Source organism: Alligator sinensis, unplaced genomic scaffold (assembly GCF_000455745.1).
Source record: "Alligator sinensis unplaced genomic scaffold, ASM45574v1 scaffold408_1, whole genome shotgun sequence".
In the NCBI taxonomy this organism is placed as follows: domain Eukaryota; kingdom Metazoa; phylum Chordata; order Crocodylia; family Alligatoridae; genus Alligator; species Alligator sinensis.
Window position 1 is genome coordinate 1075130 of NW_005842319.1, and position 24302 is coordinate 1099431.

The 24302-nt window shown below is 43.3% G+C and overlaps 1 protein-coding gene across 7 annotated transcripts in view; it reads right to left on the reverse strand.

Moving 5' to 3' along the window:
• Positions 1–24302, reverse strand: part of DROSHA (drosha ribonuclease III) — a 123820-nt gene that overhangs the window by 63185 nt on the left and 36333 nt on the right. For all 7 annotated transcript variants that reach the window (XR_003095207.1, XM_014522220.2, XM_025209954.1 and 4 more), the window contains 4 exons: positions 18740–18909; positions 10714–10838; positions 6649–6748; positions 3539–3646 (listed from right to left, as the gene is read on the reverse strand). Coding sequence is in view for 6 of the 7 variants with exons in the window: in XM_014522220.2 (XP_014377706.1) it covers positions 3539–3646; positions 6649–6748; positions 10714–10838; positions 18740–18909 (503 nt within the window). In the remaining variant the exon portion in view is untranslated. The remainder of the gene's footprint in view (positions 1–3538; positions 3647–6648; positions 6749–10713; positions 10839–18739; positions 18910–24302) is intronic.

Here is a 24302-nt window from a genome sequence, read left to right on the forward strand (position 1 = left end):
GCAGCAGGCCCTCAGGGTGCTTGTGGCCACATCAGACACAGCCCCTGGTGGCATGCACTTCTGGCTGACCCCCAGGGACTGCACATGCTGGCACGAAGCCAACCCGGCTCGCTGGCGTGGCCTTGAAACCAAGCCAAATTGGCTGTGTACCAGCATATGCAGATCACAGTACTGTAGTTAGGAGCTACATGCTATCAGGCTGGGCGGGCTCCATGCCTCCGTGTGACGCTTCCCGCTGGAGTGCTGGAACCCTCACATGGAGACAAAGACCCGGCTGGCCCAGCCTGATGGTGCATAGACTGAGAGCTGCACACCATCTGGCTGGGTGGGCTCTATGCTTCCATGTGGGGTTTCCAGCACTCCAGTGGGAAGAGGCACGTGGAGGCACAGAGCCTGCCCGGCCCGATGGGATGGTGTGCGATTCTGTGCCTCCATGTGTAGCTTCCTGTCTGACCCATGGCACACAACTCCCGGTCCACATGCCATAGGGCTGGGCTGGACCTCCATGTGGGCACCTACACCCGGCCCACAGAGCCCCCCCAGCCCTGCTGGTGCCCCCATCCATGAACCATAGCCCCTCTGCCAGCCCCCAACCCCCTGCAAGCCCGGGGGGAAAATGGGCCTGAGCCAACCCTGGCTGACAGTCTCAAGGCCCTGCTCCTTCCCCCTCTCCCGCCCCCTTGGGACAGGGCTTAGGGCTTGCTGCCCACTTTGCCAGAAGTTCTTGCAGGCTGGAAGTCTGCAGCCTGTAGAGCTCTTTGCAAAAGTGGAAAATCTATGAGTATCTCCATTAAAATGAAAAATCTGCTGTTTTTCTCTGTTAAAAGGGAAAAAAAGCATTGTTTTTAATTTTTCCATGGGAAACCCCAGCTCTCTGATAAAAATGACACAGTCAAACATTACAGACATTGCTAGGTCAACAGTAATTAAACTTGAAACTTCATAGAAAAGAAGGACTTGAAGGAACCTCTGAAAGTCATCTAATCCAACCCCTTGTCTCAGGCAGGATCATCCCTATCCAAACCATCCCAAGCAAATCCTTGCCTAATCTATTGTTAAAACTACATACGGAATCCTGTTACATAACCACAAAGCATAGGCTCCGAACCTGCCACAGGTAAAGTAGGGGCACAACGGTGGCCAGTTGCTCTAAGGGTTGTTAAGATACACTTTAGAGATCCAAGCAAGTGGACGACTGCCCCCTTCCCTTCCACTCCCCACTACAGAATGGGGGAAAAATACCTCCTAATTCTAAATGTGGTGACTGATCTGACTCTTTAGCCATGAACCTCCAGATTTTAGTCCCAGCAGGAGTACTGGCCAGGAGTACTGGCATCCCAGTTAAAAACCCCAGCCTTGGCTAAGGCCAACACCCAGTGCTTCAGTGCTACTAAAGAAGGCAACTCCCAAAGAAACCCCCCGAAAAAACAAAAATACCCTGATGTGTAGCAACAGGAGGGGGCAGGAAAAATTCTTGCTAGCCCCATGCAGAAACCACAAAAGCCTGGAAGCATAGGAAATACCCATTCTATAGCACGCATATTCAACCTCTTGAATTTCTCCAATGACAGAGATTCCACAACTTCCCTATGCAGCCTATCCCACTGCCTCACTGTTCTTCCAGTAAGGAAGGTTTTCCTCATATTCAATCTAAATCTACTTTACTGCAACTTCAAGCCATTGGACTTCATCCTGTTCTCTGTAGCAAGAGAAAAAAAAGGTGTTCTCCCTCATCTTTATGGCAGCCTTACAGATATTTGAAGATTGCAATGAATAATAGATTCTGCACTGTGTACAGGATTGGACCAGATGACTCTTGGAATCCCTTTCCAACCACATGCTTTGACCACTATTAATACAGACAATAATATGCAAAACATGTTAATTTTTAAGAGGATTTTCTTTAGTTCCTTTGTCTGCAATGCCACCTGCTCTGGAATCTCTCTCAAGAGGTTTGTGGCTCGGACAAGATACGCATACATATCAGTAAAAAGATATCCTTAAAATATTTTACCCCTAGGCACATTCCTTTTTCCTATCTGAAATATAGAATGATAAGAACACAGAAAAACAGAACTGGAAAGACTGCAGGAAACCATCTAGTACAGGGGTGGGCAAAATACTGCCCATGGGCCAGATCCGGCTTACCAGGCGATATCATCCAGCCCATGGGCACCCACCAGTTACCTGTACCCCACACAGCCCACGGGGCCTCTGCTGCCATTGAGGCAACTGCCAGGGAACCTGCTCAGCTTCCCCGGCCTCCAGCAGCCCCTCCTCATGTCCCTGCTGCAGCGCTTGCTGTGGACAGCAAGTAGGGAAGCTGCAGCTGGGTAGAAACATGGAGCCTGGGACCCACGACCAGCAGGGTGACGTGAGTACAGAGCTTGGGTGGGAAAGGTGTAGGTGTGGGTGTGTGGGGTTTGTGGCTGTGAGGGAGGGTGGGGAGTGTGCCCCCACCCAACCTCCCCCATGGTGCACAACCCCCCACTGCTGGTGGATGCAGCAGCAGGCAGCGGGACCTCAGGGTGCTCGTGACCTATGTAGGTGCAGCCGCCCAGTGGCGCATGGCTCCAGCTAATTCTGGGACCTGCATGTGGCAGCAAGAAGAGGAGCCAGTCTGGCCTGCCTCTTATCATGTGGGGCTCACGTGAAGCTTCCAGGAATCATGTGCCACAGGGGAGAAGCCCTGTGCGATGGAGCCGGCTACCTCGCCCGCCATGTGCAGCCCCTAGGACTCCACCAGGAATCGGGAAGGTAGGCTCCCTGCCACTTCCAGCAGAGTCCAGGAGGTTGCACATAGCAACAGGGAGTGGGGAAGGCAGCCAGCTCCATCACACAGGGTTTCCCTCCAGTGGTGCGCGAGTCCCAGGAGTGAACCCCATGCAATAGAGGCAGGATAGCTTGACTACACCTTCTTGCCACCATGTGTAGCTCCCAGAACTGACTGGATCTGTGCGCCGCCAGATAGCTGCACCTGCATGGGCCATGAGCATCCCAAGGGCCCACTGCCAGCTGCTGGTGTGGGCTGCCCGGGCAGCAGGGGCTTTGTGCCATGAGGGAGGGGGTGGGGGTCCCTACACTCTCCCACCCTGCCCACACCCCTCCAACACATACACACACCCACACCCCCCAATGTAGCCCTACCCACCCCCCCATACACACAACGACATGCCCTCACAAACCTCCCCCACACTCCCCGCACCCAACCATACACACATACCCACCTCACAACCAGACCCCACACACGCCCCCAACACACAATATACAAGCGTAATCCCTTATTTTGAGCTATTATGCAATCAGCATTATATGTACTATACTAACACACATAAATCAGGACAAAAATATATTTAAAATAAAATTAAAATATATTATAGCAGATGTTTGACTTTTAGTATATAGTTTGTTTGTTTTCCCCCCCAGCCCAGTTCCAGGATGGGGGTAAATCCTCAGCAGAGGATGCTATTAATTTGGGAGACAAGAAGCTGCCCATTTACAGAACTGACTTCATTAAGAATCCTGGGCCTCTTGTTACCTGGCAGACATCAGAACGAATGCCAGTTTTCCAGAATCCTTGGCTGCTCAGCTCCACAGTCACTTCTCGTCTCATTGTGTTTTTCTGCCTGATTTTTTGCAGTGCTTCCTAGAATGAGAGAGAATGGGGTCACCATGAAAAACTTACACACCAGAAGCCAGCAACCTACAGCCCACAGACCCATTGTTTGAGGATAAAAGAGCTTTGGTGGCATTTGGGTGCAGGGAGAGCCAACTGTAGGTACTCTCCCCATGCTGCCTGGGAGATAAGTGGCAGTGGTGCCCACTCACCTGCCTCTGACCAGGGGAGGTTCCGCACTTGGAAAAATGTTGCCTACCCCTATGCTACACTAAAGCAATATTAAGTCGTGTGTGAACATAAAATCCCAGATCCCCCACTTCCCTTCCCTCTTCCCCCTCCTGCAACTGTCTATTTTTGGGCCGCATCCTTTCAGTCTAGGCACCAAAATCCTATAACTGAAGCCAGCCAAAACACCTCGGTAATGATATAATAATATATAACAATATAACCTGGATATAAACAGTGAGGAGGGACATGAGAATGGTTCAGTCCTCTGATCCTGGTGGATGAATAGTGAGAATGTAACTGATTAAACAGAGATTTTTGTCATAGGTGACATAGAACTTGCCTCTTTATCCACCAAGGGAAATGTAAGTAAAACAGAAGGTAATTTTCTCTTGGGGTTCTTTATGTGTGACACCTCAACCCTAGCCTTGCATGTGGAACGAGTGATTCTTCATTCAAATCCTTTTTTCATGCATATTTCTATTTAGAAGATTATAACATGAACACTGATAAAAGACAGATTGTTATTATATGACCCCAGCCAAACCGATGATTCTGGTTTAGTCATGCAAATGTCCCTGACATGGGGCAGGGGTCAGAATCTATTGACTCTTCTGCCTACTATTATGAAATGTACCATCTTTTTCCAAAATCTGCACCTGCCTTGGCCACAAGGATTTTTGTGTCCTGCTGTTTCTATATGTTTGTATGACGCACAGGGGCCTGTGGAACCTTGAGTGTATGTGCCTTTTATTTTGTGTATATAACTAAAGAAATATAAATACATATATCATCAATATGCTAGGTTCTCCGAGTCTGAATTTAGGTCCTAATATTGCAAACAGTCCTGTGAGCATGACAGTACCTAATTCAGAACCAGGAACTGCACCATGCTATGTTTTTCCTTTCTCCTTCTATGTTGCACCATAGGACTTTTGCTGAGAACTTCTCCCACCTCTGCTTCCTAGCCTCTGTTATTTAACTAAAAACCCCCCACCAAAACTCTTCAGCACAGGGACAGCCTCTTTGTTGTTCATTTCCTCAACTTCTAGCAGAATGGACTCCTGATTGACAACTGATGCATGTAGGAATAACCCCAATATAAATAATAACTTCACATCATATAATCACTGTGAAATGAATGATTGCTGTCATAAAGGAGAAACAGAGCTAACAACATCACTCCTTTAGGATCCAATCTACATTTCAATGGACCTTGGATAAGGCCATCACTTACGCACTCTTTGGGTAGGCTTTATTATGTCTTCCAGCCTTGCAGTTGCACCAGCCACTTGTATCATCAGAGATCAGTTATGAACAATCACTTTAAAAGATTCACACACCAATTGGATGTGGCCCCACACCACCTAATGTGCTATAGATGTAGCCTTCACTATCACAAAATTTGGGCATCCTAGCATAACATTTCTGCCATTTCAATATATCTCCCTTATGACAGACAATTACTTTAGAAACCCATCATCCTAGATGATACAATCTAGAAACAAAGGTCTACACACTACAGTAAGTGATAAATGTCAAAAGGAGCACTTCATTTTTGACAGCAAAATATAATCGTCTCCACACCCTATCTACTAAAATTTTAAGAACAACTCATCCATTATTCCCTAATGAGACATTTTTAATAAAAAGTTCTAGCCTTCCATTTGTTCTGTGCTGCAGTGATGAAAACTGCAGTAAAGACAAAATCATCTACTTCAGTGGCAAAAGCTTTTTTCCTTAGAATTATGGCACAGATAACTTAACACAGTGATTCTTCACATTTACAAGAAAAGAAGCTGAAAGGTTTTGAGTTATTATATATACTAGTATAAACACAATGTTAATTAAGCCCCATGTTCATACAGCAGCATGCTATTCTTTGCAGTAGTAATGAAATCTAATGCACTATCAAATATTTTGAAGGCCATCTAGTGCAGGATCAGCTACAAAATAAGAAAACAGCAAATAAATTAACTAAAAAGAAGAAAGAAAAGCTGCTTTTTCAAATGTCATTCCATACTAAAAAAGTTCTATTCTCCTTCATATACTTTACATCAGTCCTCTGATTCAGAGTTACTGTCACACATATAAAGAAGCAACATTAATACTTCAGTCCAAGATTTTTTAAAAGACAAGGACTTCCAAAGTAGAAGTCTTAATTCACATTCAGGTTGGTTGATTTTCCAAATTACTAAGCATTCATATCTGCCACGCAAATAAATACCAGCTACCAAGCACTCAATACTCCAAGGAACAAATCACCAGTATTTTTTACCTCCAGGTATATTGGGGAGTGCTTTGTTGGGGGGGAAATAAAAAATAGCTAATATTTGTGATTCAATTATTACATTTTTAAATATCAGTCCACCTTCTCAAGATTCACTCGATCGGAAAGAGGTTAAGGAATTTCATTAAGACTTTTCAACCAAATACAGCTTTGGACTCAGATTCATCCCAGAAGGGAAATTTTTAAGATTATGAGTAATTGAAAAGAACAGCCTGGAATGGAAAGCTCTTCTCAACATTAATTACTGAAATCATTAATGACAACTGCTATAAAAAGGTCAGCTCCTTATGGTAGTTTCTGTAATTGGGTAAAGAACTTGCAGTTGGGTAGGGAGGAAAAAGCCACTCTATTAGAAGTCAAGATTAACTGTAATATCAAAGTAACACAGTGAGGAGAAAATCACATATGAGGATAACAACAGATATTACTTTACTTATTTCCATAGGAATGCAGCAACATGTAATATTAGTCAGAAAGCGACAATGCCAGACTCACAGGCTACATTGCAACTCACCTCTCTCTGTGACAATTTCTGTTTATCAGCCTGTTTGACTTTGGGGCTATTAGCAAGCAAATGACGCAGCTTCACATAACTCTTCCATAGTTTTTGGTACCTGAAGTGCAATGAAAAAAAAATTAAAAAGCACTGCCATTTGCAGAAAATAATTAATGAAAACCAGAGATACATAAGTGTACCACTGCTTGATGTAGTGACCAGATTAGCTGCCATTAACATGACCACGTATTTTATCAATACTTTCTCTGCACAACAAATATGCCTCAAAGAGCTTAACACAAGGAAATGAGTATAATCACCTATGTTGTACAGGAACTGCACTGAAACTGAAGTTCAGAGAGGTGAAGTGCCTTACCCAAGGTCACCCAAGAGGCCAGTGGCAGAACTGGGAGGATAACTGATCCCAACCCAGTGCTTTACCCTCCAAATGCTCCATTCAAGTGGCTGCTTTTATGGAAAGAATAAGCCTACTTACTGAAAGGAAATGCTTCAATCAGAACAGGGAGTTAGACTGTATAAATTAATGTACAATGTTAAAAAAAAATTATAGTAGAAAAAAGATGGTTCAGGGGATTTCAAAAACCACATAAAGCAACCACCTTTTAAAATAAAGGAAGCAAATGGAGGTAAGTAGGTTATTACACTGGTGATCTATTTTTTTAATGTTTCAAATGTACAAATAGCTTCAGTTTAGAATTGGCCTCATGTGGTGGTTATTGATAGTCTCTCACATGAAGTGCCAGCTGTTCTGCTAGTTCATAATATTCAACAGCCCCGCTCTCCCTCCCCACATTTTTTTCTTACCCGATCCTGCTCATTGCAATTCCTGTCCATCATTCCTAAACATGCTCCCATAATCTTCTGAGATTACTGTCTGCCTACTCTATATACAAATGGAAACTGCTAATCCCATTGACTGTTCCTATGCCATTTTCTCTGCACTTAAGTGAGCATGAGGATAGTTTTCAAAACAACTTATACATTCATTATCTTTGCAGTCCCACCTTGTTGACTGTGGTTCTCAAGCATTTTCACATCAAGGTGCACTCTCCCAACTTTTCTTGAGTTGGGTTGAGAGCTACTGTTTCACTGCTTCTGCCTACCGCAGTGCTTCTCAACCAGGGTGCTGCTGTGTGCTCCTGCCTGAATTAAGGTTTTCTGATGAACCTAATGCAGGCATGAGTTTTGTGTCCTGTGTGAAACTCTCCTGTGCCAGTGGGTGGGTAGGGAGAAGGAGAGCTATCTCATGTGCCCTGGGTGCACCTGTGCCCAGCTTCTCCAGCTAAGCAATGCAAGTGGCTGCTCAAGCCCAGACTGATTCTCTGGCTCAGCAGTCGTGAAGCTGAGCCTGACTCCATGGATGGGCTTTGTGACAGGCTGGTGAAACCCAGCCTGACCCTTCCAGCTTGGCAGTTCAAACAACTGCTCCACAGACCGGACTAGCTCCCCTTAGGCAGTGCAAAGAGGTGCATCTGGAGTGTGCACTCTTCCTATATCCCTTCCTGATCCTACCATGCTTGCTCTCCCTGGATACAGAAGGGCACGGGACAGTCTCACGGGGCCTGTGTGACCCTGTTGCCTGGAGGAACATGTGGAGTTGGACTTTAAAGGGCTGTAGGAAGTAGGGCTGTGCGATGCTTCAGTCCTCGATTCAATTTGGCGGAGATTTGGCCCAATTTGGTGGCTGAATCTCTGAAGCTGAATCAAATCAGAGGACCTTTTAATCTCTCCAAATCAATTTGGAGAGATTTGGAAAGATTCAGAGATTCAGACATAAAGACAGCTTTAAATGTTTTTTCTACAAACCTCTAGGTACCAGGGGCTTGTGAGTGCTGCGATGCTGGGGCGCATGGAGTGTCCTACAGGAGCATGGGGGGGCTCACCAGTGTGCTCAGCAGCAGATCCGGAAGTGGAACGGAAGCAGTTCTGGTCCACTTCTGGGTCCACTGGGGAGCGTGTGGGGGGCTCCCCCCCCCAGCTCAGTGACTGGTGCCTCCTGGGTCTGGGGGTCGCCAAGCCAGGGGGGCGCATGGGGACCTCCCCAGTATGCTCCCCAGCAGACCTGGAAGTGGACCAGAAGTACTTCTGGTCCACTTCCGCGTTCACAGCTGAACACATGGAGGGCCCCCAGCACTCCTGTGGGATGCTCCATCCGCCCCAGAATTGCAGCGATCACAAGCCGCGCTGGTACCTCGAGGTATGTAGAAAAAACATTTAAAGCTGTGTTTATGTCCGAATTGCTGATTTTCCAAGTCAGCATCAAATCTTCAGATACGGATTTGGGTGAATCAAATCAGGGACCGTGATCTGAATCAACAAATCAAATCACTGTCCCTGATTCAGGCTGAATCCGAATCAAATAGGGACAGCTTCACACACCCCTAGTAGGAAGACCGTGGCCTGCAGCCTCAGCTGCTTCCTGATCTCCCTCCACAGGAGGCACACAGTTCAGCTTGCCTGTGGCAGCACCCACATTGTGGCACCCCCAGAAGGGACTGCTGGCACCCTAGGGTATTGTGGTACTGCAGTTGAGAGCCACCAAGCTAAACAAACAAATCAACTACCCAAGCAACAACCAAATAAGCTCCAAGAAGAACTTTCCTTCCAAAAATAGAGGAGAGTCAAAGACTCCAGGAAGTCCAAAAGAGACTTTGTTCTTGGTGCTGATTTGTGTGAAAAGTCCTCAGATATTTATGCCTGAAGGATAGGAATAACAAGAATAAAACTATATGAAAAACCAGAACAAGGAAAAAAAACACAAAAGGCAGAACTTTCTTTTCTGAATGCCCTTGGAATAGACATTTCTTACCAAAATAATAGGTCTGAGATGCTAGAAAGCCAACTCAGAAAAGTCTTACATTAAAATTATTCCATTAGCTGTAATGGACGATGTGTGTCTAAAATCCCTTGACGGCTTTAAAGAAATCTTAACAAAAAATTTTAGATAAAGTTAAAGATAAAATGACAATGTAGGAAGAATTATAGCACTGTGTTCTTCTAATGGCTTCCATAAAAGAAAACCAAAGAGCTTACAAATATTAGGGAATTTAGTTTTGAAACAAAGGTCGTGAAGAACAATTATTCTCATTTTACTACTACAGAAACAAAGACACCACAAGCTTAAAGTGATCTCCGTGGTTAACAAAGAAATATGTGTCACAGCTAGACAAAGAATGCAAATGTACTGGTTTGCACAACTGACTTAACCACAACCCAAAAGTGAAGTTTAATTTCAGGTCCAAGTGTTTTCACTGCTCTCAAACTGTTAAAGCTTTTTAAAATGAACCAATAATATAAATATCAATTTCACTAAATCTCTTATTTGTAAAACAATAGCACTTTTTTTTCTGTTGAGAAAAAGACCCCTAGGCAAATTCAGCTTAAGATTTATACTAAAATATATAATTTTAATATTGTATAAAGTGCACGTTTGATTTAAATCTAAGATTTATAAAGAAAATTCAGAATAATGATGCATTGAAAGAGTAGACTTATTTTCTAGCTCAGTGGTGTTCCATCTCTTGTCCTTGTGGGCCAAATGAGTGGCACAGAGTCAGTCCCACTTCTGAGTCACGACTGGTTCCAGTGTTCCCAACACTACCCTCTTCTGCTCCCCACGCACCAGAATTAGGTCCTGGGAATCTGACACTGCCCTGTCCCAGCCCCCCATGCTGGGATTGGGACCTGCGGCCCAGTGTCGCCTTCATCCAGTTTTGTGTTCTGGGATTGGACATCCCATCCAGCAACCAGGACCCAGGGTTTCTCATAGGTCCAGAAATTAGACATCAGGAGAACAGTGGAACCACTCCCCCACTGTCAAATGTCTAGACCCATGAAGATCTCCATGGGCTAGACGGCATAAAGCTGCAAGACCTATCAAGCCCACGGGCTGGGGGTGGAGCACCCCTACCCTAGTTACCAAAAAACCCCAGGTCTTGCCCCTTCTCCTACTGCAGTTAATTTTAGGCTTCCCATCATCTTCAAAAGGCACAAATGCACACACTTATTTAATAGATGAATATTACCATTTCTAACATAAACTTTCCAAGAAAAAGATCTTACTGAGGGTCTCCAGCATAACTGAGTTGAGCAGGTCGTATCCCAAAGTGAACAATAATAGGAAAAGTAATCACATCTGGATTGAACTGCTCACGGTCCAACTGATCAATACGAACAGAGCTGGGTTTCTAGGAAGAAAAAAAAAAAGAAGAGTTTTTTCTAATTAGCAAGCAGATCTTTTGATACCTTATGGGATATAATCTTCACCTTCCAGGAACCAAGATGAATGCCATCATCATTGTATGAAACAAGACTTTCAACACTGACTAGATGATATATTTGATTAGGTGTGCATAAAAGAATCCTAAAACACGATTGCTGGGTAACCACTGTCTGTGTCTGACAAAAGGTCTAACAAGGGGGCAGAGCCAGTCCAGGCCTAGAAGGAGACTCTGCAGGTGACCAGGGAGCAAGCAAACAGGGGTAGCCAACAGGGCAGTTTGCAAGCAGTTTACTGGGAGCAAGAGAAGGAAGGGGAAGAGAAAGAGATGCCAGGCACCAGATCCCACTCAGGGAAGGTAAGTGAGCCACGGCTACCTGTGTTCGACTTACTGAGTGTTTGTTTGGTGGGCTGTGTGGTGGGGCTTGTGCTCTGAGAGCAGCTGGGAATGCTGCTAACTGAATAATTGTGGGGTGAGTGTGTCTCTGTCAAAAGCCCTAACAAGGGGGAGGAGCCAGTCCAGGCCCAAGAGTGTATATAAGGAGACTCCCCAAGTGACCACGGAGCAAACAGGGCAGTTTGCAAGCAGAATGCAAGTCAGTTTGCATCCCCTTCTTTGCAGGGGAGCTTTTAAGGTAAGTTCTTTCTTTAATTAAGAGTAATTAACCTACATATATTTAGTATGAGCAGTGAAAACTCAGCAGTTAAACCAATACTTAAGCCCCTAATGTAACTAGAGTCCAGAGTGAGGAGGAGTTCACTAGGGAGTTTGCCTGGAAACTCTTTCACCTTCTTCACTGTAAACTTGGTGAGAGGAAGCAGGTTAGCAGCTAAAAGGGAACCTTTAAGGACCAAAGAGCAGCAAACAGGACAGTTAACGGGGGATTTTGCTAGGGAAGGGGTGCTTGGAAGAAGGGCCAGGAAGAGAGAGGCAATGGATTAGAAGAGCCAGGGAAATAGCTGGAGGACGTCATGATGCCAGGGCCACTGGCAGCTCTTCCTCTACTGGCACTGCCAGCCACTGCCAGCTCTTCCTCTACTGGCACCTGCTAAAAGGGAACCTTTAAGGACCAAAGAGCAGCAAACAGGACAGTTAACGGGGGATTTTGCTAGGGAAGGGGTGCTTGGAAGAAGGGCCAGGAAGAGAGAGGCAATGGATTAGAAGAGCCAGGGAAATAGCTGGAGGACGTCATGATGCCAGGGCCACTGGCAGCTCTTCCTCTACTGGCACTGCCAGCCACTGCCAGCTCTTCCTCTACTGGCACCTGTGAGGTATTTGTCCAAGCAGGACTGATCACTGTCAAGGTTTCCACCTAGGTCCTGGTTTGGTGCTGCAGGAGGTTCCTTCCAGAGACAGCTAGGTGTGAGTGGTGCCCCTAAGGAAGCAGGCAAGAGAGCTACAGGAGGAGGCAGCAAAGCTTTGAAGCAATCTTTTCCATGAGTACTTCATCAAATCGATGCTGGAGGAGGACTATGGAGGAAGGACTGAGAGAGGCATCACTAGAGAAGAGAGAGGACATGGACTCACAGGAGGGTGGAAGCTGGAAGCTTGTGACCTCTGGCAGCAAGCAGAAGTCTTCATCTCCACCTGCAGCAGTTTGCCTGGAGAACAGATATGGAGCCCTAACAACAGACAGGAAGGAGAATGTTCTGTTGGTGGAAGAGGCCAGGCCAGGCATCCCCAAGGTTGGGATGATTAAGACCACTGCCACCAAGAGGAAGTGATGATTGGTGGTGGTTGGAGACTCCCTTCTGCAGGATGAAGGCATCCATATGTTGGCCTGACCTGCTCTCAGGAGGGCTGCTGCTTGCCCAGATCCAGGATGTAATGGAATGATTACTGAGACTCATCCAGCCCTCTGCTGTTCACCCAGGGGAGCACCAATGATACTGCCAGGGGTGACCCTCAGCAGATCAAAAGTAACTACAGGGCTCTTGGTGCAAGGGTGAAGGGGACAGGGGCTCAGGTGGTGTTCTCCTGGATCCTTCCAGTCAAGAGGAAGGTTCCAGGCAGGAGTGAATGCATTGTGCAGATCAATGCATGGCTGCAGAGACGGTGTTGCCAGAAGGGCTTTGGATTCTTCAACCACAGGATGTTGTTCCAAAAAGAAAAACTATTAGGAAGAGACAGGATCCACATAATGAGGAGAAGGAAAAGCATCTTCACAAACAGGAGTAGCAACAAGCTACTGCACAGTATCTCACAGAAGCATGGGGAAAAATCCTGTGTGGCGCTGGAACTGCACAGTAATGGCAGTTACTGCACAGTCATTTAGTACTTCCTTAAGCAAGTACTAAATGACTGTGCAGTAACAACTGTGCAGTCCAGGTACATGTGTAGATGCACCCACTGCGCTGAACTGGTAGGAGCATTACCAGCAGATCAAGGGAAGTAATTCTTCCACTCTATTCGATACTGGTGAGGCCACATCCAGAGTACTGTGTCCAGTGTTGGGCCCCCCACTACAGAAAGGACATGCACAAATCAGAGAGGCATATGACTTATGAGAGGCTGAGAACTGGATTTATTTAGTCTGCAGAAGAGAAGACTGAGGGGGGATTTAATAGCAGCCTTCAACTACCTGAGAGGGGTTTCAAAGAGGATGGAACCGGACTGTTCTCAGTGGTGGCACATGACTAAACAAGGAGCAATGGTCTCAAGTTGCAGCAAGGGAGACTTAAGTTTGATATTAAGAAAAACTCTCACTAGGAGGGTGATGTAGCACTGGAGCAGGTTACCTAGAGAGCTGGGGAAATCTCCATCTGTGGAGTTTTTTTTAAGGCCCAGCTTGACAAAGCCCTCACTGGAACGATCTAGTTGGGGATGGTGCAAGGAGCTGGACTAGATGTCCTCCTGAGGTCCCTTCCAACCCTCGTTTTCTATGATTCTAGGAAGGATTTCATTGTCAGGATGGCCAGAGACAAAGGGGTCTATTGGGAAGGCAAAGGGTCACCTCTCTGGGTGCCTTATTTTTAAATTAGTGCAAGAAGCCAGGAAAGAAGGTGCTCAGATGGGTTCAGGCTGGGGCTCTACTGCAGATTGGAGGTGTCTATATGCACAGCACATATTTTATGGACATGAAGCATTTTCTTCAGTGTCAGACAAAAATGGCCTTTCTTTAAGTTGCTCTTTTTGCAAAAATCTTGTCGGTCTAAAGAAGATATCATCTCTACTGAGAGTCCCGATTGACAGTTTCTAAGAATTTCACACAACTCACCTAGACCAAACAGGAAGTTAGTGGCAGAACTGTAATAGTAATACAGCAACTTCTGGCTCCTATGCCTATGCATGGTTCACTAGATCATATTACATTTCTAATTTTAGCTCTATTCTTGATTTCTAATGTAAGCAAAATCATTATTAGACGCAGTCAGTCACACAGATTAGCAGCATAAAAACTGTAGTACCACTCTTCGAAAATGCTGCTAAGCTGACACACATAATGAGGAATAAAGTCTTATATAATGGAGAATACTTTGTCCTTTTCATACTTCAAAACAGACGTTCTTCTTATAGCTTAAAAAGGACACTGTAAAAGGATGTGACTTTCACTTCACCTCTAAAAATGCAGAAAATGAGTAATTACACATCACTGAAGAAGACGTGCTGTTTAAAGTGCTCTCGTTCACGTTAGTAGCATATGCAAAACCTTAGCTTAAGGTGAACAGTTGGGTCTTTGCATAAATATTTTTACCATTATCTTGCAAGCTGTTTTGTTATGTGCCTACATCATTTTCCATCCTGCAATTAGCTGCTTGGATTAAGTTAAAGCTATCAGGTTCTCAGTAGTTTCTGAAAAAGGACATAAAGTATAGTGACCTCTTTATTAAAGCTGTCAATTTAGCGTAGAAGACTTGCAGCATCTTTCATGAAGTTGCAAGAACAGCATGGATATTATAACTGCCTTAGCAAGAAAACCCCTCAGTGTATTTATAATCAAAACCTTTCACCCCCAAATAAGCATTTTCCAAAAAACAAACAAACCTAAAAATAGGAATCATTTGACTCACTGGCAAACTGCAGTCACCTCTGGAATATTCATACTGCTCTTCAGAGAACAGAACTACAATTTTAGTTTTGAAAAACTGGCATGAACATTTGCCCATGAAAGGGAGAACTGTTCATCAGCAGCTGCTTATACATGATGATGGAAAATTAGTTTTTACTTGTGCGTCCAATAAAGTTTTAAAAATAACTTTATGCATTTTAAACAGGTGCACAGAATTTTTTGCTCCAAAGGCTTTTTCTACCTAATAGACCAGACAAAGAAATGTACAAATGGGTATCTTATTGAAAGCTCAGGGAGGAAATTGAGAATGCTTTTCACAAGGTCACCTGTTACCTTATTTGAGTCTTTATATGATGCACAGACGCAACTCCAACATGAGTTGTTTTTACATCTCTCCTTTCTGATGTCTGCCTCCCTTGCTATTAGAAATTCAGATATTTCCAGAAATATCTTAAATATTCAGATAATCTTTTCATTCCCAACAGACTAGATGAACACCTAGGAAATTGGTAAAAATGGCAATATCATGGGGACCAAAGAAATAAAACTTAAGTTGCAGGGGTAGAGAGGAGGGAGGGGTAATTATTACCCTTCCCAAACTATTAGATGCCTTTTAGGCAAATTGTTTAATCCTTCATGCCTACAAGTTGAGGCACCTAAATAAAAAATGATCTGATTTCAGACTACTGGCATCAGGATTGCATTGGCTCCTATTTTCAGAACCACAGTGTTTTAAACTAGTGGTTCCTGTGAAGTCAATGGGAAATGAGTGACTTTGGTATCATTAAAAAAAATAGGACCATGCTTCTTTAGGTGCCTAAACATCAATGTTATCCCTTAACTGAAGCTGTCAACTAATGCCGGACAAAACAACTGGGTCAACTCTGCTACAGGATCAATATTTTCTTCTTTCAGTCCAGGTCTGAGAGAGATCCAGCACTAGGTCTCTCATTTCTCAAAGCAGACTTCTAGTAAGAACACAGAAGAGCAAGCACACTTAATACTTGTATTATTTCTAAAGGTAATAAAAGAAGAAGGAGAAAACATGATGTCCCTTTTCAGTCTCTATTTATACAGTATCTATCTGAGAAGGAAACAGGACACACAAAATGTAGGTTTCTCCTTTCACACATATACCCTTTAACTCCTACAAAAATGTTGAGAGATCTTTTAATGGTTTTAACATATTGTATTAAAAGAGCTGAAATGGCACAATAGCATTTGAAACATATGCTGGTCTTGGTTCAATTCCAGCTCACAAAAATGGTGCTATTTAGCTATGTTTTCCATCCAAGAACTGACCAATATAGATTCTGCTTATTTTAGAAAATGTGATGGTATTGCAGAGAATACAGCTTTATAAAGATATTTATTTATACTGGCTGGAATAGCAGCAACATTTTTTTTTTAAATAATTGCCTGTCTTTTAAAGATATGAACCTTTAAAACTCTTCCAATACAAACTTTGATTAAACTAACTTGAAAATTTTAATTTATTCATCATAATGCTGAGCCATTGTTGCTTTTTTACTCCATCTGAACAGATTTGTGTGGCTAGCAAAAGTGTTTTCTTTCTCTGCGTAGTACTTATACTTACATATTTTCCTATATAATAAAAAGTATAGGAAAATCTGATTTGTTCTCAGGAGGAATCTTATTTCACAAATGATATTGTGAAAAGAACAAAATCAAATTTAGTATTTACTTTGTCATATAAAGTTGACTAAATTGAATGTAAGACTTGTCATTTTCTATAGCAGTTTCAGATTGTCTCCACAATAGAGTTGTTTCATCTCATAACAGGTGGTAAAAACGCACAGAAGACACTTTCATGCTCTGCTTCTCACTTATTTTTACATGCAGTAGAGCATGCTGTAATCACTTTAAAAAGATCCACAGACTAAGAAAAACTCATCACATTCTTCTTAAATGAAAGAAAGCATATTAAGGATCTTTTCCCTTCATGGCATTATAACATGATAACATTTCAAAGCATAGCAAATAAATCATCTTTATATTTACATATAGCTATACATACACACATTCTTCCCATCAACTTTCCTTACAGAATTCTACGAGTTGATGGTTAAGTACTCAAAAGGTAGGAAAAACCAAAGTTAATGCAATGCATGCAAATTCTGCTCCCTTGTGCATATGCTTTAATTACATGATCACCTCCTATTTATAAAATGATGGAATGTACCAGCCTACATTTTTTCTACAGGATTTCATACATGAAAGAGCAAATTTTTAGCCGATGAATGTCAGCATAGCTCCGCTGAAGTTAATTTATACTGACTGAGAAGAAGGTTATATTAACTTTTCATACTATATTATACTTCGATGTGGTAAAGTCCACACAAATTACTATAGTCTTAACTGCCACACTGTGCATCTCCCTCCTACTATAAAATCCTGTTTTCAATTGGTTATAACTTTGCCAGATATTAAACATCTGAGCTGAATCTTCACATGCCAGGACTCTGCCATAAACTGAACTTTTTGGAAAATGCCAACAGCAGCAGTTCACTTAGAATGTAATTAAGGAAAGGTACATCTTTTGGCTGCCCACGTTTAAAAAAAAATTAAAACTGTTTTAGTAAGAGACTTTGATATCCCCTTTCTTTGAAATAGGGACTTGAATTTCAGGATGTTACCTTGGCTATGTCAGTGATATGGCTTTTCCAAGAGCACAGAATGGACAGTTCTGTGGGAATGATTCATTGCTGGTTAGGAAGCAAAGCAGGCTGCTGTCTGTAAGACACCTGGCTCATTTGCTGTGTGAGCTGGACGGGAAGTAGTAAGTGAAAAGGGGGAGATGCAGAAAGAGAAAAGATGGTCTTGAGATTAAGGAATTTGGATGCCAGCCTAGAGTATTGGTGATATCTTTTATTAGACCAGCTGAGTAGTTGGAAAACAGTTCTTGGCAAGCTTTCGGGTACAGTCACCCTTCTTCAGGCATAGGGAGTCTCTGCTGGTCTAAGACTGCGAGGAATGAGAGAAGCTAAGTGTGGTAGAATGTCAGTGAGAATCCTGATTTCCCCTGCTTTCTTCCCCCTCCCTCCCCTGCTTTACCTTTTCTTTTTACAATTTTACCCATTTCAATTTTCACTGACATTATCTCACACTTTGAGCTCCTCTCATTCCTGTTTTCCTGATCTCCAACTATTTCCTTTTTCACAGACAGCCTCTTTTCTACCTTGTACTCTATCAGTGTAATGTCTTCCATTAGCCTTTCCCCGCCCCCTGCTTTTTCACTCTCCCCTCTCTGCTTTACCTCTCTGCTTTACCTTTTGATTCTGCAGCAGGCCACTCCCTCTAACCAGGCTGGTAGTCTGCGGGCCATGTTTGACAACCCGAAATAAAGGATGGAACTACTTACCGATTGAGGAGAATTCAAATAAATATTGAATAACTACCAATTCTCTAAATGAGCCAGGCATCTTATGGAGAAACAAACAAACAAACAAAGATTGTGATCAATTAATTAAAACGTCATAAAACATATACGGAGGGGAAGAAAACTGAAGTCCCACATACTTAAACCAGAGTCATTTCAATGTATGTTTTGATAATTCAGCTCCAAGCAAATATCCTAGCAATCAAGACAACAAAATATGAACTTTTCCACAGTCTTGGATCAAGTCAGACTTCTGTATGCTTATTACATCCTGCATCTCCAATTCTACTCAATTCAGCATATTTTTAATGCCATTGCTCCAACAGCTCTGAGACTGGAAGGGGGGTGTTGCTTTTACTGGCTTCCTTCTCTCTTTCTAATGTGACCTGCATGGAACTTACTCAGACAAGATCAGGGTGCATATATGGCTTGTTTATAAATAAAAAATGTTCACAGTACCATGCCAGGGCTGGTAACTATCATTCCTTTGCATTCCTCTGCATACTTCTGCCATTCAAGTTCTTCCCACTGAAGCATGTTGGCAATCTCCTCTTCAGGGACCAAAGCTTTGTTGCAGCGTAACAAATAAAGTAGAATCTGATGCATTGACAGCACTTCTTTGCCTCCATCTTGACAACAGAAATTAAAAACTGCATTAAAAATATTCAAAAACATTCTTAAAGGAAAATAATACATCAAGAATAAAAATACTAGAACGGGCAAAATAAAGTGTGAACTGCTCCAAGAACTGACTAGGAGGAAACATTTTATTCATGAATTGTATGCAGGCATAAATGCTTAAATTTGCCAAACTAGGAACAATAATATTAGTGATAGAAAGAATAATGGTTTAATCTCACTGAAAACCTAAAGTTTCCTATTTGGCCAAATGGCTCTAAAACCAGCATGTAGAATCATAAGTTATATGGTCCAAATCCATTTTCCATTTTATCATGTCTTTTACAACAATAGTTAAAAAGCCTTTAGACATTATGTGGCTTTCTTGAGGAACAGTGAAGAATTTTATGTGACATTTGTGGATGTATTCAATAAGTTATTCCCACATTATGAACTAATGTGTAGTGCTTATGTGTTATGTGTGCAGTAACAAAGACTCAAGAGTAGCCTGAACTTACGGTGTCACTGGATGAACCAAGTGCATGTGAAAACAGTTAATGATTTCTGAGCCATCAGGAAATGAACTTTACAAGAAGAGATACAATAATAAAAGCACCTGACTTGGTTTGGGCAGCCAGTTATAGGCACAAAAACTAAAAAATTGGATGTTAATTCATGCTGGTCTGGAAAGGCATTACTCAGATACCTGCTATTCCAACTCTCTATGTAGACTTCTGAGTGGAAGAAATATTTGAGTAAAGGACACAATATTTGAGTCTTAATATATCTTAATTTCAGTGCAAAAGATGTTTTAATATTGGTGGAAATCTTGAGTATCTTCCTTAAACAACAAGAAATTAATCTGAAAATATGGAGACATCTTCAGGTGAAAGGGTTCATCACTGCAGAGGCAGAAGCTTTTGATGCATTTCCCGTCAATAAATTGGAGATCTGATCCAGCCACTACCCTACCTCAATATTAGTTAGATTTCAAATCCTAAACAGGCAAATAGGAACTATTTGGGAAACAATATGGGGAACTTGCTACAGCACAAAGACCATAACACCATGTCCAGACGAGCAGGGTTGTGTGGTTTGTGGTGTCACGAACCGCACCCATGGAATGGTAAAATGTGCCCCACACTGCAAATCTGTAGTGTGGGGGCAAAATTTGCTACTGAAATTTCCCAGTAGCAAAAAAAATAAATAAATAAAGCGCTGGAAAACCCCCCCTGCAGAACACACTACAATGATATGCACCGGAACAAATGGCTTGGCCCTCCAGTGAGAAACTCTGGCTGCTGGCCAGTGTGCGCCCCATTTGCATCCCAGCTGCTCCAGCACACCAGGAGCTGGAAGGAGCAGGGCAAGGAAACTTTGCCACAGTGGGACAATTTGTCCCACAACAAAGCACACGTACAGCAATGTTCTCTCTAAGATGTAGCGATGCGTGAACAGGCTGCTTTGGTCCATGAGTGCACCGCTGCGGTCTGTTCCTGAACTGGTCCCAGCTCCCCCTTTCAGCATGCACCAGGGGAATGCCTGCATTCAGGAGCATAAGACTAGAAGGGACCTGCTAGGAAATCCCAGGCAGGGCCCCTACACATGCTGGCAGAAAACTGTGAAAAGGAGCCCACAACATCTACTCCAGCCCCTTTCACACATGGTAGATCCAGGGCAGCCCCTGCCCAAAAACTCCACTGTGGGCCACAGGATGGGAATGGGACACACAACAGGAGCACTGAGATCTTTGCCATGGCAGTGGCAGGGCAAGATGTGTTCAAACAGACCTAGACAGCTGACTATGCCCCATGCTAGAGGCAGGCAAAACCCACACAGTCCTTGCACCTGGGAGGTCTCTGGGGGCACCAGCACTCCCTCTCCCAACCCATCTCCCACCTCTGGCTGTGGCCAATGTCCAGGGCTTAAAGCTGGGAGGGGCAAGCTCTTCCTTGCTCCTTCAGGTGATCAGCAGAAGTCCTGAAGCTTGGTGCTATGACCCACCAATCTCCTCTCACAAGGCAGGTTCTCCATTCTTCCAAATGCCCTGGGATGGGGAGGCACATGGCATCAGGGCTCAGGGCAGAGCTCGCCCAAAGGGGCTGGGTAACGGAGCAGATCCCTTGACCTGGCAGAGCCCGCGCGGTGCCTGGCTCTGCCCCAGCCCCCATTCCTGCCCCCACTTCACCTCGGGGAGGAGCCGCTGCCTGCCCTGCACTGCTCTCCTTCCCGCAGGGATGCCAGCGCAGTGAGGAGTAAGGAGTGGAGCAGAGCGGAGGAGTGAGGCAGCCCCCGTGCAGCTGAACGGTAACTTACCACTGGTAAGTGTCCCGTGCTGGCCCTGGTGCCTCTGCCACACTCTACGCCCAAAGTTTGTAGGAAGCCACAGCCCAGCTGGGCAGGTGCGTGGCATTAAAAAGTTACTGCGCAGCAAAATTTTTTATTGTGCATGGTCACGCACATGCGCAGCTTAGAAGGAACCTTGACTTGCAGGTGCATGTGCTAAGGCACAAAGTAGTGGCACAAAGTTGTGCTGCTACTATTTGTGCCACTGCAAGCACACGCCCCTGCTCATCTGGACATGGCCTAATAGTCTACCCTAATACTGTAATAGTCTAGAATGTGCCACTTTGTTCTTTCAGGATGCTAACTAATTCAGAGAGGTAAAATGAGACGCCACTTCTGTCTTCTGCCTGACTTCATATTAACACAGCTAACTACCTCTCAGTATGCTGAAAGGCAAACATAAAAATAAAATCTCACTGAATCACCATTTTGGGGCAAGGACATTTAAACTGATTTCCACCTAAAATATATTGATTGATTCTCTTATACCAGTCTGGATTTGACCTGTGCACCAAAGACAAGACCAAGATCATAGAAGGTCAGCAACAGGACTTATTCTCACAAACTTCTCGAAGTCTCTTTAGTAAAATTAGATTCTATAATAGATTCATACCCAATTTTTTTTATGGTTAACTGTTTTTAATAAATAAAAGTGGTAAATACAAATCTGAACTGATCATCTGAAATACAAACACAGTTTCTAAATTTGAACAGTACTCCCATATAAAGGACCCAGTTTACTAGATTCAGGTAGGTTTCATTATCAATAACTAATATTAATTTGACAAGTAGTGACCAATAACTATCAGCAACTGTGGTATGTGCATCAACTTTTATTTATTCCATAAATAAAATATGAAATTTACAAAAGGAGGAACCAGCTTCTCTAATAAAGATGATCGCACTGAACAGCATTATTGAACTCTGGTCTCCTGCAGCCTTTTCTACTCTTCACACACTAAGCAACTGATGTTTGCGGACAATACCATTTTCCTCAAAAGAACTCAAACAAACTTATCTATTTTGTAACAGATTCTTCTTGTATATTCCAAAATAAATAAATAAATAAATGCAGTTACAAGAGACTACTGCTCCATAGCCCTCGTGTCAATGACACTCAGCAAATCCTATTTGATTAGCTCAAAGTTCAGAGCCATCGTGCCTGTCACCCCGACTAACCTAGGGACAGCTAGAAATGGTATCTCCTTACTCCGTGTGAAAGAAATATGACAAGAAAGGAAAAAAAACCCAACAACTCATTCCTATCTCTAAGGAGGCAGTCACTGGACACGTGGGGATCTATTGCATCAATATATCTTAAAAGAACAAGTACTATAGATAAATAACCTGCTGCAAATATACCGGAGGGCAATAGATTCCCACTCTGTAGAGATTAATAAGCTCCAAGGATGTCTCCTTGGAGAAAGAATAATAATGTAACTTAAACTTGCTAAAAATAAGTATCTCCCGGAGAGATTCTAAACTGTCAGCACAGTGACAAAGAATTGTTTATGTGGAGCAGTACCGAGGAAAAGCATCTATTTTATAATGGCTCAGACAGACACTGAGATCCTCAAAAACAGAAATGGGTAAGATGTTTCACACTATGCATTCAGAGTACTAGATTCTAGTGCATTCAAGAAGATTTATTCCAGCACAAATGAACCAACCTACCAATAAAGAATGAGTCAACTTCGAAACTAGAAAACAAGCAGACAAATAAAAAAATGTTATATACTCTGGGTAGGTCAAACATTTTCATTTGGTGATGAGATCAAGCAATTGGCCACAGAGAAAACTACATGAACAGACTGAACTGATGTTTGCTAGCTAACACCAGAGATTTGCTTCTGACTGAATACCCTTCTAGGATGCAGGACTGCTGAGAAACAGCAGTGATAAGCTCCTTTAATACCCTGTCTACAGTGAGAAGTTAATTCAGATATGAACCTGGTTTAGCTACAAATCGGTTCCAAGTGCAAAGGGGATAGGGACTCAAGACTTATTTTTCTTCAACACAGAACATTTCAGTCCGCATCCAGTTCAGAGATGGGTGCAAGTGATGGTTGTGATAGAACAGCATCTTTGGAGGGAACTCCAGGTGAATTTATATTACTGTCTTCCTCCATGGCACTAGATGGATCAATCACTAACCCTTGAGGCTGACTTGCTCTTGGAACCAAACCATTAAAATTAAAACCTTCTGTTAGAAGGGTCAGGTTACATATATGAAGTGTTTCAGAGATTTTCTTCAGCTTTGTAAAGACAGCCTTAATATTGCATGAAGTAAGAAACAGTCTCAGAGAATCTATCAAATGCACAGTGCTCTGCTCAGAGGAGCAAACAGGGGAAGTTTACTTTCTATAATGAAAATAGAATCTGCCCATTTGGACTTTGCCCTCCTCCTTCACACAGGTATTGGTAATATTTTGATCAGAAAGTTAGGTCAACTTTATGTAATACTACATCTTTGACTATGAAGAGTACGTACATTTCTTATTTCATGCATATTTCTCTGCGGACAAGCAGGGGCAGAGTCTTAGCTGGTGAAGTCAATGGAGCCTTGAAAATATACAATAGAGCCATGATATTTTTCCTGTACCCCAACATCACAGATGTGTGAAACCCCTATAATGGCTCTTTCTACAAGATGAGATATAGTTTTTCATGCATTGAATATTTTTCTTGGCTAAGGGCCATGCTGGTGTTTTTCTCTCGGTACAGCCATCTTTGTTTCTCTCGGTATAGCCATCTGTGTTCCCTCTCCTGCTCCTGACATCTATCCTTTTGTTTAAAAAAAGAAAATCAAGTCACTAGCTCTTTGGACCGTAAATAAAATTTTCCCTAATGAATTAACAAAGTGCTTCTGTTAAATCCTTAGACTAGGAGTGTCACATATAGGGCCATAGGCAAGTTGCAGCCTGGAGAGTCCTGCCATCTGGTCCTCAGTGCTGCCCCTGGGTGTGTTTGTATCTGCATAGCACACAACCACAAGCAGGGCCAGTCTGCAGGCCAGACTGGGCCATTGGACCCCCTCCTTTTCCCCTTATGCCTCTCC